At 36.0% G+C, this 12650-nt stretch overlaps 1 protein-coding gene across 1 annotated transcript in view; it reads right to left on the reverse strand.

The window, feature by feature from the left end:
* Positions 1-989: 989 nt before the first annotated feature.
* Positions 990-12650, reverse strand: part of LOC137400345 (CD9 antigen-like) — a 29924-nt gene continuing 18263 nt past the window's right edge. The window contains exons 2-5 of the mRNA XM_068086676.1: positions 9282-9479; positions 6765-6839; positions 5220-5513; positions 990-1552 (exon numbers count right to left, since the gene is read on the reverse strand). Of these exons, the coding sequence (XP_067942777.1) occupies positions 1496-1552; positions 5220-5513; positions 6765-6839; positions 9282-9479 (624 nt within the window). The 3' untranslated portion in view covers positions 990-1495. The remainder of the gene's footprint in view (positions 1553-5219; positions 5514-6764; positions 6840-9281; positions 9480-12650) is intronic.

A 12650-nucleotide genomic window follows, 5' to 3' on the forward strand; every position in this document is an offset into this window, starting at 1 on the left:
TTTTCAAATATATAATGAAATAAAAATTGAAAATGCCAACGAATTGCAAAGAACACAGGCTATAATAATAGCATGGCGGGTCAATTGCAAGGAATAGATATCAACTGGTAGGATATTTCTCAGTTTCTCAATGCTTATTTATTAAGAGATCTTTGACAAATTGGAGGTAGGTTAGCAGATTTATTGCATTTAAAAGGTTTAATATCGCTCCCCGAAAAAGGCAGCCAAATGTAGGTGACATTCGCTTCGCCCGATATAGGGCTAAATGTATCTTCCGAAAATTCTGATGAGCCATTTGAAAAATACACCGCCAGCCTCTATTTGAACGCCGCCTCCAATTGACAGCTACTATAGACGGTTGAAAAATAGAGCACCATGGCGTTCAATTAGAGCTTTTACAGTATCTCAGAACACTAACTATGGACGTCAAAAGTCAAGGTGTAACAGTCAACATAACTCTAGCAATTAGTATGTTACTAGACAAAATGACAGAAGACATAAGAAACAAACGACAAGGACTCCAGACAAAAGGTGCGATTTTTACCAGGGTAATACATGGCCCCATACTGCAAGCAGAACTTTGGCTAAAGTTGATGACTTGCGCTAGGAACTATTTGGACACCCTCCATATAGCCCAGAGTTAGTCTCATCTGACTTTCATTTTTTCGGGCTACTGGAAAATACATGGGAGGGAAGTACATTGCCTGTGACGAGAGTGTTACTAATGGTATGAGTGGGTGTCAGAGGCAGCCCAGAGATTTGTATGCTAAGTGAATCGATGACTGCTGCTAGATCAAAAAAATGCATTGAAAAGGGCAGCGATTTAGTCGGAAAAATCATTTCGTAATATCTTTATCTGAATTGAAAACAAAGTTACAACAAAATTTTGAATACTTTTGGACTGACTCTCATACAAGTAATGTCTCAAGTTGCTTGTCAACATTTCTGTTGAGTAATGAAATCTTCTAACAGGTTTTGCGAATGCCAAGTAAGTAATCTAAGATTTGTATTTATACAACAGCAAAAGACCAGCCATTATACAACAAAGTTTCTCAATTGACATGCTCAAAAGTAAGCGCTAGGAAGCTAAAAATCGTTAGCCTGCTATAGAATATAAGACACAGAGTTGTATGCATACAAACACTACATATTAATCAAGGTGAATTATTGGTGAGAAAGTAGTAGCAAACAAGCTTGGTAAAACCTAAACTGGTGTAATAACATCTCACGAAATGTTCGTAAATCACTGCTTTGTTCCAACCAAACAACACGGGGCAATGCAGAAGACTGCAACATGAATTTATAAAACTAATCAATGCTTAAAATCTGTGTGAAAGATTTTTCGAAGAATAGAATACCCAGTAGAAACATCACGTGTTAATCATAAACAACATATGCAAATATTGATGGTCTATCAGCCAGCAACTGTACAAGAGTATAGTAGGAGTCTCTCTGAAACTGATATTGAGGCGCATGAGGCAGTTGATGGACGTCTCTACTCCTGGTCCCTTATGGCGCAGCACAACATCATCGAGAATATCATCCCGATAAGCTAAAATCAAAGAGCATTTGTAGGATGATTCGTAAAATTGGTGTCTATGCTTTTTATGCTTGTTACATAATTGATTTGCGCTTTTTCTATTATTTCATTCTGTTGGAAAGCTTAAAGGTTGACTTGCAACAAAATTCACATTACAGTTATTTGGTATCAAAAGATTCACCATGTCTTACTCTGTTGTGTTGTAGATGCAAAATATGTGGAAATGCGATTACAAGCTCTTGAAAGCTCAAAAACGAAAAGCCGCCGTAGATTGGAATCTCTTTATTTCGATGACTTAGTCACGAAATTTGGTTATCGTCTTGTCAGGTATGTTCTCTCGTGAATTGAAAGGCCAATACAAAGCTCAATATAAAACTTATCGTAGTACTAGTTTATGACAAACACCTCGGGTTTTACCGAAGACCCCGTATTAAATATTGGATGCTCGCTACTTTACAGTTTTGTTTCGGCTTGGTCTAATCGGCAAGTCGTAATCTGATCATGTGACCCAATACTTCGCAAATAATTTTTGCAGCACTTTTCGATTATCACAGGTGACCGACAGGCTCGTCATGATTATCAGACAATGATATGTACTCCTTCGAGGTAAGGTTAAAAAGTTAAATGAATTTTTACGGTAAGTTATAAGATATCACTGCTAAAAGTGAGAGCATTACAATGACGATAAAACAGACACGTAAGAACAATAAACATGGTTTTATTGAATGCGTGAAGTATATTTGTGAAAATATTTCGACGAATAAGGTTGCATGAAAGTGTAAACAGAAACCATCTCTCACAAATGCGTCGCATTTGAGTCGTTTTGGAAAGAAAATCTAAACTACGGCGGTCTCGCGTGACTGCGATTAACTGTTCGTTTTTGAGCTTTTAAGAGCTTGTAATCACATTTCCACGTATTTGGCACCTACAACACAACAGAGTAAGACATGGTGAATCTTATGATACCAAATAACTGTAATGTGAATTTTGTTGCAAGTCAACCTTCAAGCTTATGCCAAGTTGGCAGAGTGTCACTCACTCTTATGAATGAATGAATGAATGAATGAGAAGTAAGAGTTATACAGTTTTAGAGGTGTCTAACAGTTAAACACAATTAAAGCTTTGTGCCATGGCAAAGGAGAAGAAATCAGGTTTGCTTATGATGAGTGCTCAAGCCCGGTTCCCACTATATCACTGTATTTCGGCGTTGATGCCACAATACTTTGGTAATCGTCGATGATAACCATGTTCACACTATCACATACCCATCCGAGTTTGCATCAGGAAGTACTCCGTGACGTAGTGTTCTCATTTTTCTTTTTAAATTTATGCAAAGAAACCTCTTTGTTTACACGTGCTGGAATCAAGAACTAGTCAGGATATGAATAAAAACGGATATGACTAAATCACTATCAGCGACCGCATATTACCATCGCCAAAATGGTTCACATTAAAAGGCGGTCGTCGATGCTCGGCGAAATATCAGAAAAGTTTAACAGCTGCAAACTTCTCTGACGTGTCCGCGATGTTTCCTCGATGCTATCAATTCACGGTTCCTATAATCGACGATGAACGCCGAAAGGAAAACGCTGACAAACAGCGATATAGTGTGAGCCGGCCTTTACACAACCATCAGCTAGAAATTGTTTAAACAAACCAATAAAATATGCTAAAGCAACAAAAGAGCCTAAAATCCTGCTTTTGTCGACTCAGCATTATGGTTGCTAAGAGAAGGGTCATAATTACCACCCAAACATTTTCATGTTATAGAATTTATATAATCCGTCAACTCTGTGTTCCTATTTTTCCTAATGCCGCTTCCATCCTCCAATTCAATCCACGACACCACCATCAATCAGCAAGGTAAAGTCACACCCATGCCTGAGAGACTGAAGAGATTTAGTACTATGGCTTACAATATTGCTCAAATGGTCTCGAGCAAAGCTTGGATAAATGCACAAGAACCGCTGTAAGAGTAACTAAAAATGGATTTTATTTAATTGTCATTCAATTGTTTAATGTAGTAAGTTTTTCTTGAGAATCATAGTTTAATGCGTATGCCTTTTTTACGTTTTTGGATTTCCACCCCATTGTCTAATTTTTTAATGGATGTTAATATTTAAACTGCCTTTATTAAGTACGACCATTGGGATCCGGTGTTGCCCGGGTACTGGATGTAATTACAATCGTTTATTACAATATATTACATATATTAAAATCCTATATTGCATTCACATATTATTCACAAACTCAGATTTGAAAAATTATACCAAACGATTCTGAAAAGATTAAGGATTGAAGGAAATATAAAGTTGCCCCTGAGAAAAGCGTGCTTCAGGGAAGTCTATGAACCTGAATATCTTAAGTTTGAGACCCGTATGAAGCAATCTTTTTTATAAAGCACTTTAATTACTGTCTATACAGTAAATGCTCCTACAACGTAAATAATCTATTCCAGGAACGTTTACGTTATAGGGATTTCACGTCATACGAACAGTGAAATACATGTAAATTGCTTAATCCGTTCAAAGATTTTTCCAAACTCACCCCTTTGGCCATACAAAAAGAAAAAGTTAGACATGAATTGTTGGCTGTAGCGATTTACCGTAATTGCAGTATTAGTTTGCATCGTTAACTTTTCTCCACTTTATAATCGATATAACTGGTTCTATAGACTATGATTGCGGTAATTTAATAAGTTGATTGAGAGTGCACATCTTCCATGTCCATTTACAACAAATTGTTTATTTATTTTTTAGATAGTAAAGTCTTTTCTGCAAAGTAAAACTAATAGTAAGTATTTTATACATCTACAATAAAGTAAAACAAAGGTATATTTTTGCTATAACAAGAGTGGTGTTTACTTGTTCATAGCCTACTTGTAGCCAGGGATCAAGGTTAGAATAAAAGATAACTTTATACGATATTCCAACTCGTGACATTCAGATTGGTAGACCGACGCTGTAACACCTCCACCAATCGATCGGCTTCAAGTATTTATGAACAATCGCGCTGCTGCCTATTCTTCGTTTTGTCGACACATCTGACTTGACATCTGAATTGTCATGGAAGTTGTATACATACTAGATAATTAGCAATACATAGTTGTTTTTTCTCACAAGTGTAATGAGATATGTTACCATTCAAATCGAATTTGAGAATTTGCACTAACTTGAAACTTATGTTATATAGAATTTTTTATTTAGTGCAAAACAAAAAGTCAAAAACTTCATATAAATTTTTTACATTATCTAGAATTTGTGTTACAGGTGGTCTACATTATAGGAGCATCTACTGTTCTAGTTCTCCAGTGCAATGGCTTCAAGCAAGATTACACAGAGTTTTATAAGTATATAAATGTAGATACATAAATCCAATCATACACCTTTAGTAGAATGCTTCAAAGCATTTTCAACATTTTTAAATTCAAACTAAAATCAACATTTACGTAAAAACATTGATTTTTTTAACTTGTCTATATTTTGGACTTTTGCAAAAACTGAAAAAACTCGAAAACAGCTTCATTTGTTATCTGCAGTTGGAATGCTGACTAATCCACATAATCGTGCTGCCTTCAATCATTCAGAAATCATAAAACCATTCATGACCAAGCCTATTCTCACAGTTGTTGCACCAATCATTGTGAAGATGGTTCTATAACATAACTAATATAACTCACGATGACACCCGCTGCTCCGAGACAGACTCCAGCGGCAATAGTCGTGTGTTCCTTCAGCTTGGCCGGCACTGCCGACGGGCAGCCTTCTAGAAATGGCACAGGTATGCCATCGCTATTAGCAGGGTAGCACGTTGGTGGAGGAGTTAGCATACCCTGAGCTGTATAGTCCAGAACTCCTAATTTACCACCACAGCATTTGAAAACCTGCTGCACCAGGTCGACCAGCTCATTTCTTTCATTTTCTTTGTAGGTTGCCAGTTGATCCTCGAAAGCTTCGATAGCTTTTTCGATGACCTGTGATAAACAAAATGTTAAAAGTTAGAAGCTGTGAATCCTACAAATTTTTTGGAGAAGTGACAACGGAGAAACAGCTACATTTTAATCAAGAGCAACTTTCTCTTGAAATAATTTATAATCAATTGTTCAGCATGCTCGCGCGTGAGCAGTAATAAAAGTCATGGTCGAGAGCGAATCGTTGTCGTCTATCTTCTATCTATATATATCTCTCAAAGTATGTCTGTCATCTGTCTGCATTCCGGCTATAGATATAGCTTTAGCGCACGCTGATTATTTTACAGATGCGGCCACGAGCTACGACACCCCTGCTACGAAATATTTTTCGAAAGGTTCAATTACTATATTCTTCCGGCGTGGACAGGTATACAGTATATTCGTGAGAGGAGCCTTGACATTCTTTCACCTTTCGGTCAGACAAAGTACGATATCTCATTTTTTCATTTGTACAAGTATCGAGAGATAATAATATCATCGTATTCAAAGTTTTGATGGATAGCTTCTGGTGGAACAGTAACCTTTTTCAAACACACACACTTCTATGCAAGAATTTCAATTACAAAAAACGAACATTTTTGTGTAAGTTTTATGTAAGTACCTCCCAAGTTAGAAAACAGATAATTATTTATGTTGATGGCATTATAGCCAATTCAGATTTTCGTGATTACACAAATAAGTAAAATAGCAGCACTCACTCTGATGGTGGTGAAAGTAATAGTTTTGTAAGAATAAGGAACATTGTAGAGGATTGTTTTAGCTTTGTAGCGATCGTAGATTCACATCGCTTTATCAATACACAAAGTATAGACATGTTGAATTTATTGCATGGCAGTGTTATTTAACATATTGGAAAAAATAAAATATGTAACAAAACTGTTTTAGATAGGGTTTAAAGTTGAAAAAATATTGTTCCCATATCATGAAGCAACATGAATGAACACAATGATTGTCCACGGTTAAAATCAGATCTATTGGTCGTCGACATTTGATTCATCCTGTGAAATACGACTGTAACACCAGTTAGGTAGCTCCAGAGCCGTATAGCTTCACAGAGTCCCGCGACAAAAACCGGAAAGAAAACCGCTTGTTTCCAAACAAACCCGATTGACATACTGATATCTAATGGAATATTCTTACCTCGCTTTCAACATCTCACTTTTTTGCACTTACTTTACTTTTTTACAAAATATTGTTTGTAGCTTCTTGTAAGGAATTTTGATACAAGTAGAAAGTAAGAAAAGGCATACTCACTGGCTCAGCCTGAATAAGGCAAACCACTCCGGCAGCGGTTAGCACCATGAAGATCAGCATCATACTAATGAAGAACTAAAAAAATTGTAATAAAAAACAAATGTATAAATTTAGGCCCAGCTTTGTAATAAGTACACATATTCGGCCAATAGGGTAATCTTGAAATATGGTGATTATCATGTTATCATGACACATTTATTAATCATTATTGTTAACAGCAATTAACTACTGACAGCAATTAACAACTAACACCAACTAACTACTGACAGCAAGTAACAACTAACACCAATTAACTACCAACAGCAATTATTAACTACTAACAGCAGTTGTTAACTACTAACAATAATTGCTAACCACTAATAATTGTTACCTACTAACAGCAAGCGGTTCACCGTGTTTTACTCTGCTGTGTTGTAGGTGCAAAATATGTGAAAATGTGATTAAAAGCTCTTAAAAGCGCAAAAACGAACAAATAATCGCTGTCATCACGGCAGTTCTTACGCTGGTATTTAATTGTTTGTCACTAAGTGCATTATCTATTATTTATAGCAATAGAATTCATGTTATCAAACTTCCTGCTGTCGTAAATACCAAAGGATTGAAAAGACACCAAGTCTAGCCAACCATTTGAGTCTAACCATTCCCAGTTAAACCATTCCGAGTTAAACCACTCCGAGTTAAACCATTGCGAGTCCAACCATTCCGAGTCCAACCATTCCGAGTCCAACCATTCCGAGTCTAACTATTCCGAGTCCAACCAATCCGAGTCCAACCATTCCGAGTTTAACCATTCCGAGTCTAACCATTCCGAGTCCTACCATTCCGAGTCTAACCATTCCGACTTGATGAATTATAGGATTGTGAAACATTTGGTAAAACATGTTATGATTGTGGTATGGCAGTTGAAAAGTGCATTTTAGAACACTTATAGACTATTCGAAACAATTTCAACAGTCGATCGAAGAATTCGTGTCCATTCATTATAATAATTTCACCGTAAAAGCCTTAATCACACAGGATGCCCTGGAAATTCCGGTTGAATGATGTCACCTTTTAAGCCTAAGTTATGTTTGAATATTTCATAGTGTTTTTGTACACCACCTATAACAATGTGTTCAGTGCAACATTTGCATAGGCTATCACGGTTTCTTTTTTGGAATTAATAATTTGGTCCACGACAAGAACATACATGTACAATTACATTCCTCAAACGATGAATCAGACATTTTTGACTGAATAGATGAATATACAAACAGTATCGTACACAGTCCCCTATACTATGAGACTCGATGGCATCAAGACTACTTTTAGATATATTTGAGACGCCTGCATGAGCATTGACTTGTCAGATGCAAATTAGGCCTAATTTACCTACAGTATTTTTGCAGAGTCCGAATAAATTTTGATAGGCAATGAAATATAGGAAAAATTAAATTGTTACATTACCAGTAACTTTTTACAATTATATTGTGAAATGTTTTAAATGCATAAAATTAATTTCAGTTTACTAAAGTACAATTAATAAATTTTCAAATTGATTTTTAAACAAAACATTGGGCCAATGCTGATCCAGATTCTTTCCCTTTCCACACAAATAAGCTGTCAGGACTTACACAAAGAGAACAAGAGCCAAACCAGCACATAAATATTGCTAGTAACTCTATCTAGTTGAAACTGTAATCCAAAAAGTTATATACAGTGGAACTTCGGTTCTAGAACGCCTTGGTTCACATCCAACTCAGTTTTGGATCAAAGACTTTGAGATTTGTTTGTCTCGGATCTCAAACATAAATTGGTTCTCGACCAAACCGGAGCATGCGTATTGGAATTGGAACAGCCTAGGAAACAACATGGAAACATTCGTTAACAAAGGGAGAAGCAATTTACGCTTCATAAATTCTTTACAAAAAGGAGGAACCATCAGGGACGGCGTCTCCTCTATCAAAGAGATTTGCTAGGGAGATAACCCCTCCAGTTGAGTTACCCCAAATTGTTTTGGAGGAGGACTCTCCTTCAAAGATGTGAAATAAACGTGCCATTGCTATTTATATTTTCTTTTTCTTACAGATTTTTGATGTAACTGATCTATTGCATTTTTTGCTGTTTCATTATCAATTTCTGCAATTTTTGTTTTTGTATCTTAATCTTTTGTGTTTTAAGAGCCAAACATATGAAATGTTTTCTTTTGTTTTCTTTTTCCATCATCTTAAATAGAAAACCTTTTATTAAAATTAAACGCGATCTATATCTACCCATTTTTATTTATAGTATGCAATATACAGTACAGTTTATGGTGTAAAATGTAAAATACTTTACCGAAGATGTTTTATCGTCTTGGAATGGATTAAAATTTACATACATTTATTCTAATGGGAAAAATTGTTTTGGATCTCGAACAACTCGGTTTTCGAACGACCTTCAGGAACGGATGTTTAAGAATTGAGGTTCCACTGTATGTGCATTAGATCGGTAGCCAAGGTGAGTTTTGGTGAAAATTCATAAATCATAGCAACAGACCATGACCAGAAGACACTGGCTCTCTCGTATAGCTCCACAGCATCCAAAGAAGCCAACAACCATGATGATTCCACCAATCACGATCAATGTTATGCCTCCATATTGAAGATAGGCAAACTCTGTGCTACCCATTAGCTCTTTGAAGCTGTCATCAACCATAACCCAAATACCGACTCCAACAAGGGCGCATCCTATCAGCTGAAATGTAGAAGGAGGTTTATAGAAAAAGGCCGTACATCCTTTATGCAAAATACTAAAGTCAGAGGATGGAACCACATAAAGTCAGAAGGGTAACATCAGTTGACCCACGGCTGACAGGTTGCGCTATAATCATACAAAAATTCTTCATATATATGCAAAATAATATTTTATATATAAAAATACTTAATACTTTGCCAAATTAAATAAACAGGTAGAAAAGAATAAAACTACAGCAAAACACAAATATGATTTAAATAGATATGTTGTTTTGGATAAATAAGTCAAATTAAAACACAAGAGCTAGTAACTGTGACACCTGTGACACCTGTGACACCTGTGGCACCTGTTGCCAGAGTTCTCTGTTATCAGCTGCTGACTGCTAATACAAAATTAAACAAACAAAACCAGACTTCATAAACATGGGAAAATATTCATGGATTCTGACCAATACATTAATCATTTTAGATTTGTAAAACATTTAAAAGAATATAGAATATCTACAAAATCTTGTGGGCTGTCACACACCTGTTAACGATCGAAATGTTTAAAGAACGGGTTGGTTGTCGGAAATATGTAGTTGGGCAGTAATCCAATCGTTGAGCATAATTCATATGAGTTTAGATCTGTTACGAGCTAATAACACTTTTTGATCTGCTTACCAATTTTATTATTATTTAATTCCTTTTTATTTTGTAATGTAGATTTAAAATGCCATTGCTAGTTTTAATATTATAATTGGCAATCTCCGAAATCATGAGACTAAGAATATCAGCCAATGGCTGACCTTATCAATGCGATTTTTCGCCACTCTCTCTCTCTCTCACACCCCTGTGTTCCTAACAAGCGAAGAGTAAATAGGGAGTGGTTTACTCCCGATAGCTAGCCATATTTTTCAATGTATTTACGCTCAAGTAAAGCAATGTCAACAAGTTACGTTAGCAGCAAAAAGCTGTTAGCAGTTTCAATAAATGGAAAATGTGTCAACTGTGTTTCATCATGGAAGCTGGTAGAGTGCCACTAGTGAAGGCCTGCCTCAAGTATTTATATTGATCTAAACATATTTACTTGCCCATACAAATACAATTGTCATTGATTGTATAAACGAGAGAGTAATTGCATGAAACCCAAATGCAGTAGTTAATGACCTGATAAAACACAAATGAGGTGGTGTGTGACTTACATGAAACACAAATGAGGTGGTCTGTGACTTACATGAAACACAAATGAGGTGGTGTGTGACTACTGATTTGCATGAAACACAAATGAGGTGGTGTGTGACTTACATGAAACACAAATGAGGTAGTGGGTGACTTGCATGAAAGAGATGGTGTGTGTGACCGTGTGTAGTAACTAGCACTAGACAAATTCAAAATGGCCAAATTTATCGCCAATAAAATATGCTCTAGGAATACCCATTGGCAATAATAAAAAACATATTATTGCTTTTGATTCGTAGCAGGTTTTATTGACTCATCATAATTAGGCAGTGAATATACTTAAGCACTGAGACCTTGAAAGATAACGTAGAGCTTAAACAATTAATGCATTAACAGTAGCAAATAAAATAACCAACAGCCTTTAGTCATATTTTTATGTAACTTATACCATTTACCAGGTTTTATCAACATTTTCAAGTCGTCAAAATAGACAGAAAGATTCGCAATCTTTGCAAAATATCTATTGAAAACAACTATAATATTAAACAAGTACTATAATACTAAAATACTTTGTAGCTCAGTTTGTCAGCTGGATTATCTATAAACTGACCATTCACAATCCTTATCCATTAAAGTAAATCATACGTTAATAGGTCTCAAGGTCATCTTCAAGAATAGCTAATTTTGAGAAATTATTTCAAGTTTGCATCTAGTATATACAGTCAAACATGGATAACTCGAACTTCAAGGGACCGAGCAAAAGTGTTCGAATTATCAGAGCGTTCAAGTTATCAGAGCACTGTCACAAGTCCATGTATTTACTTATTTATTAGTAGATACATGTACATATACAAACTATAATATAAATCAAAAGCACAAATGGCTTGTTTCAAATTAAATGCTTCTAATGTAAAGTTTAAAACGTTTTCATGAAAAAGTATAGAGATTTTTCTATCACTTGAGATTGGTTTGTTGTTTGAGGTGATGTTATTGCCAGGACGTTTTTCAGATTGACATTGGCAAAACTTGATCGTTGTTGAAATGCTCAAAAGAAAAGACATTTTTTTCTTTTGGGGTTTTACCCACGATCAATTTTGCCGTTTTTTCTTGAAGTTTATGCAGATTACCTTACTTTACCTGGGATTCGTTAAGAGCAACACTCCGAGGCAGTTCAATTAGAAGTTTTACGAGGTTTTACGGTACATTCTATATCACTCACGCTTTTTTAATACATACTTATTGAATGTACACACGTATCCTGTGTTTAGGTCAAACGATGAATAGTTTTTTGTAGCTCAGACAACGTATACGTTTAATTACAACATTTTTTAAGACGTTTTAAACATTCAACATTTCGACGTTGATTCAACACGGAATCAACGTCGGAAAACTATTCATCACGGACTAGCCGGGTCACGCACTCAAGGATTTTCGCCACGCACATACAAAACAACATGCAATTTTTGTTTTGTATGTGCGTGGCGAAAATCCTTGCGCCCGTGACCCGGCTAGCCCGTGCTATTCATCGTATCGCAGTATAAATCAAATTTCACCAAACTTTTAGAAAAGTCGTTGACAAAAATATTTTGCCGATGGTGGTAATAACGACGCTTATGAATTACGAAAAGATGAAGTTTACCTCTATGGCTTTGAATAAAGTGATTTTCTAAAGCGATAACAACCGTTTCGGTAGCCGTTGGGCAAAAAAACAGTTCGAATTAACAGTGTTGAGTTCGAGTTATCTATAGCAATTTATCATTACGTGGGAACGGACCAAAGGAAATGTTCGAATTAACCATGTGTTCGAGCTATCCGTGGACGAGTTATTCATGTTTGACTGTATATATATTTCTCAAAGTTGGTCAAATGTCGTCTGTAGGTGTGTCTAGCTATAGCTATAGCGCACACTAGTGCTGGGCACGAGTACTTCTTGGTCAACGGGTTTAGACCCGCCCCCTTCTGTTCGGGTTTTTCGAGTATCGGGTAGCTAGTAGTGCTAGGCTCGGGTATT

The sequence above is a fragment of the Watersipora subatra genome, chromosome 1 (genome assembly GCF_963576615.1).
Source record: "Watersipora subatra chromosome 1, tzWatSuba1.1, whole genome shotgun sequence".
Lineage (NCBI taxonomy): Eukaryota > Metazoa > Bryozoa > Gymnolaemata > Cheilostomatida > Watersiporidae > Watersipora > Watersipora subatra.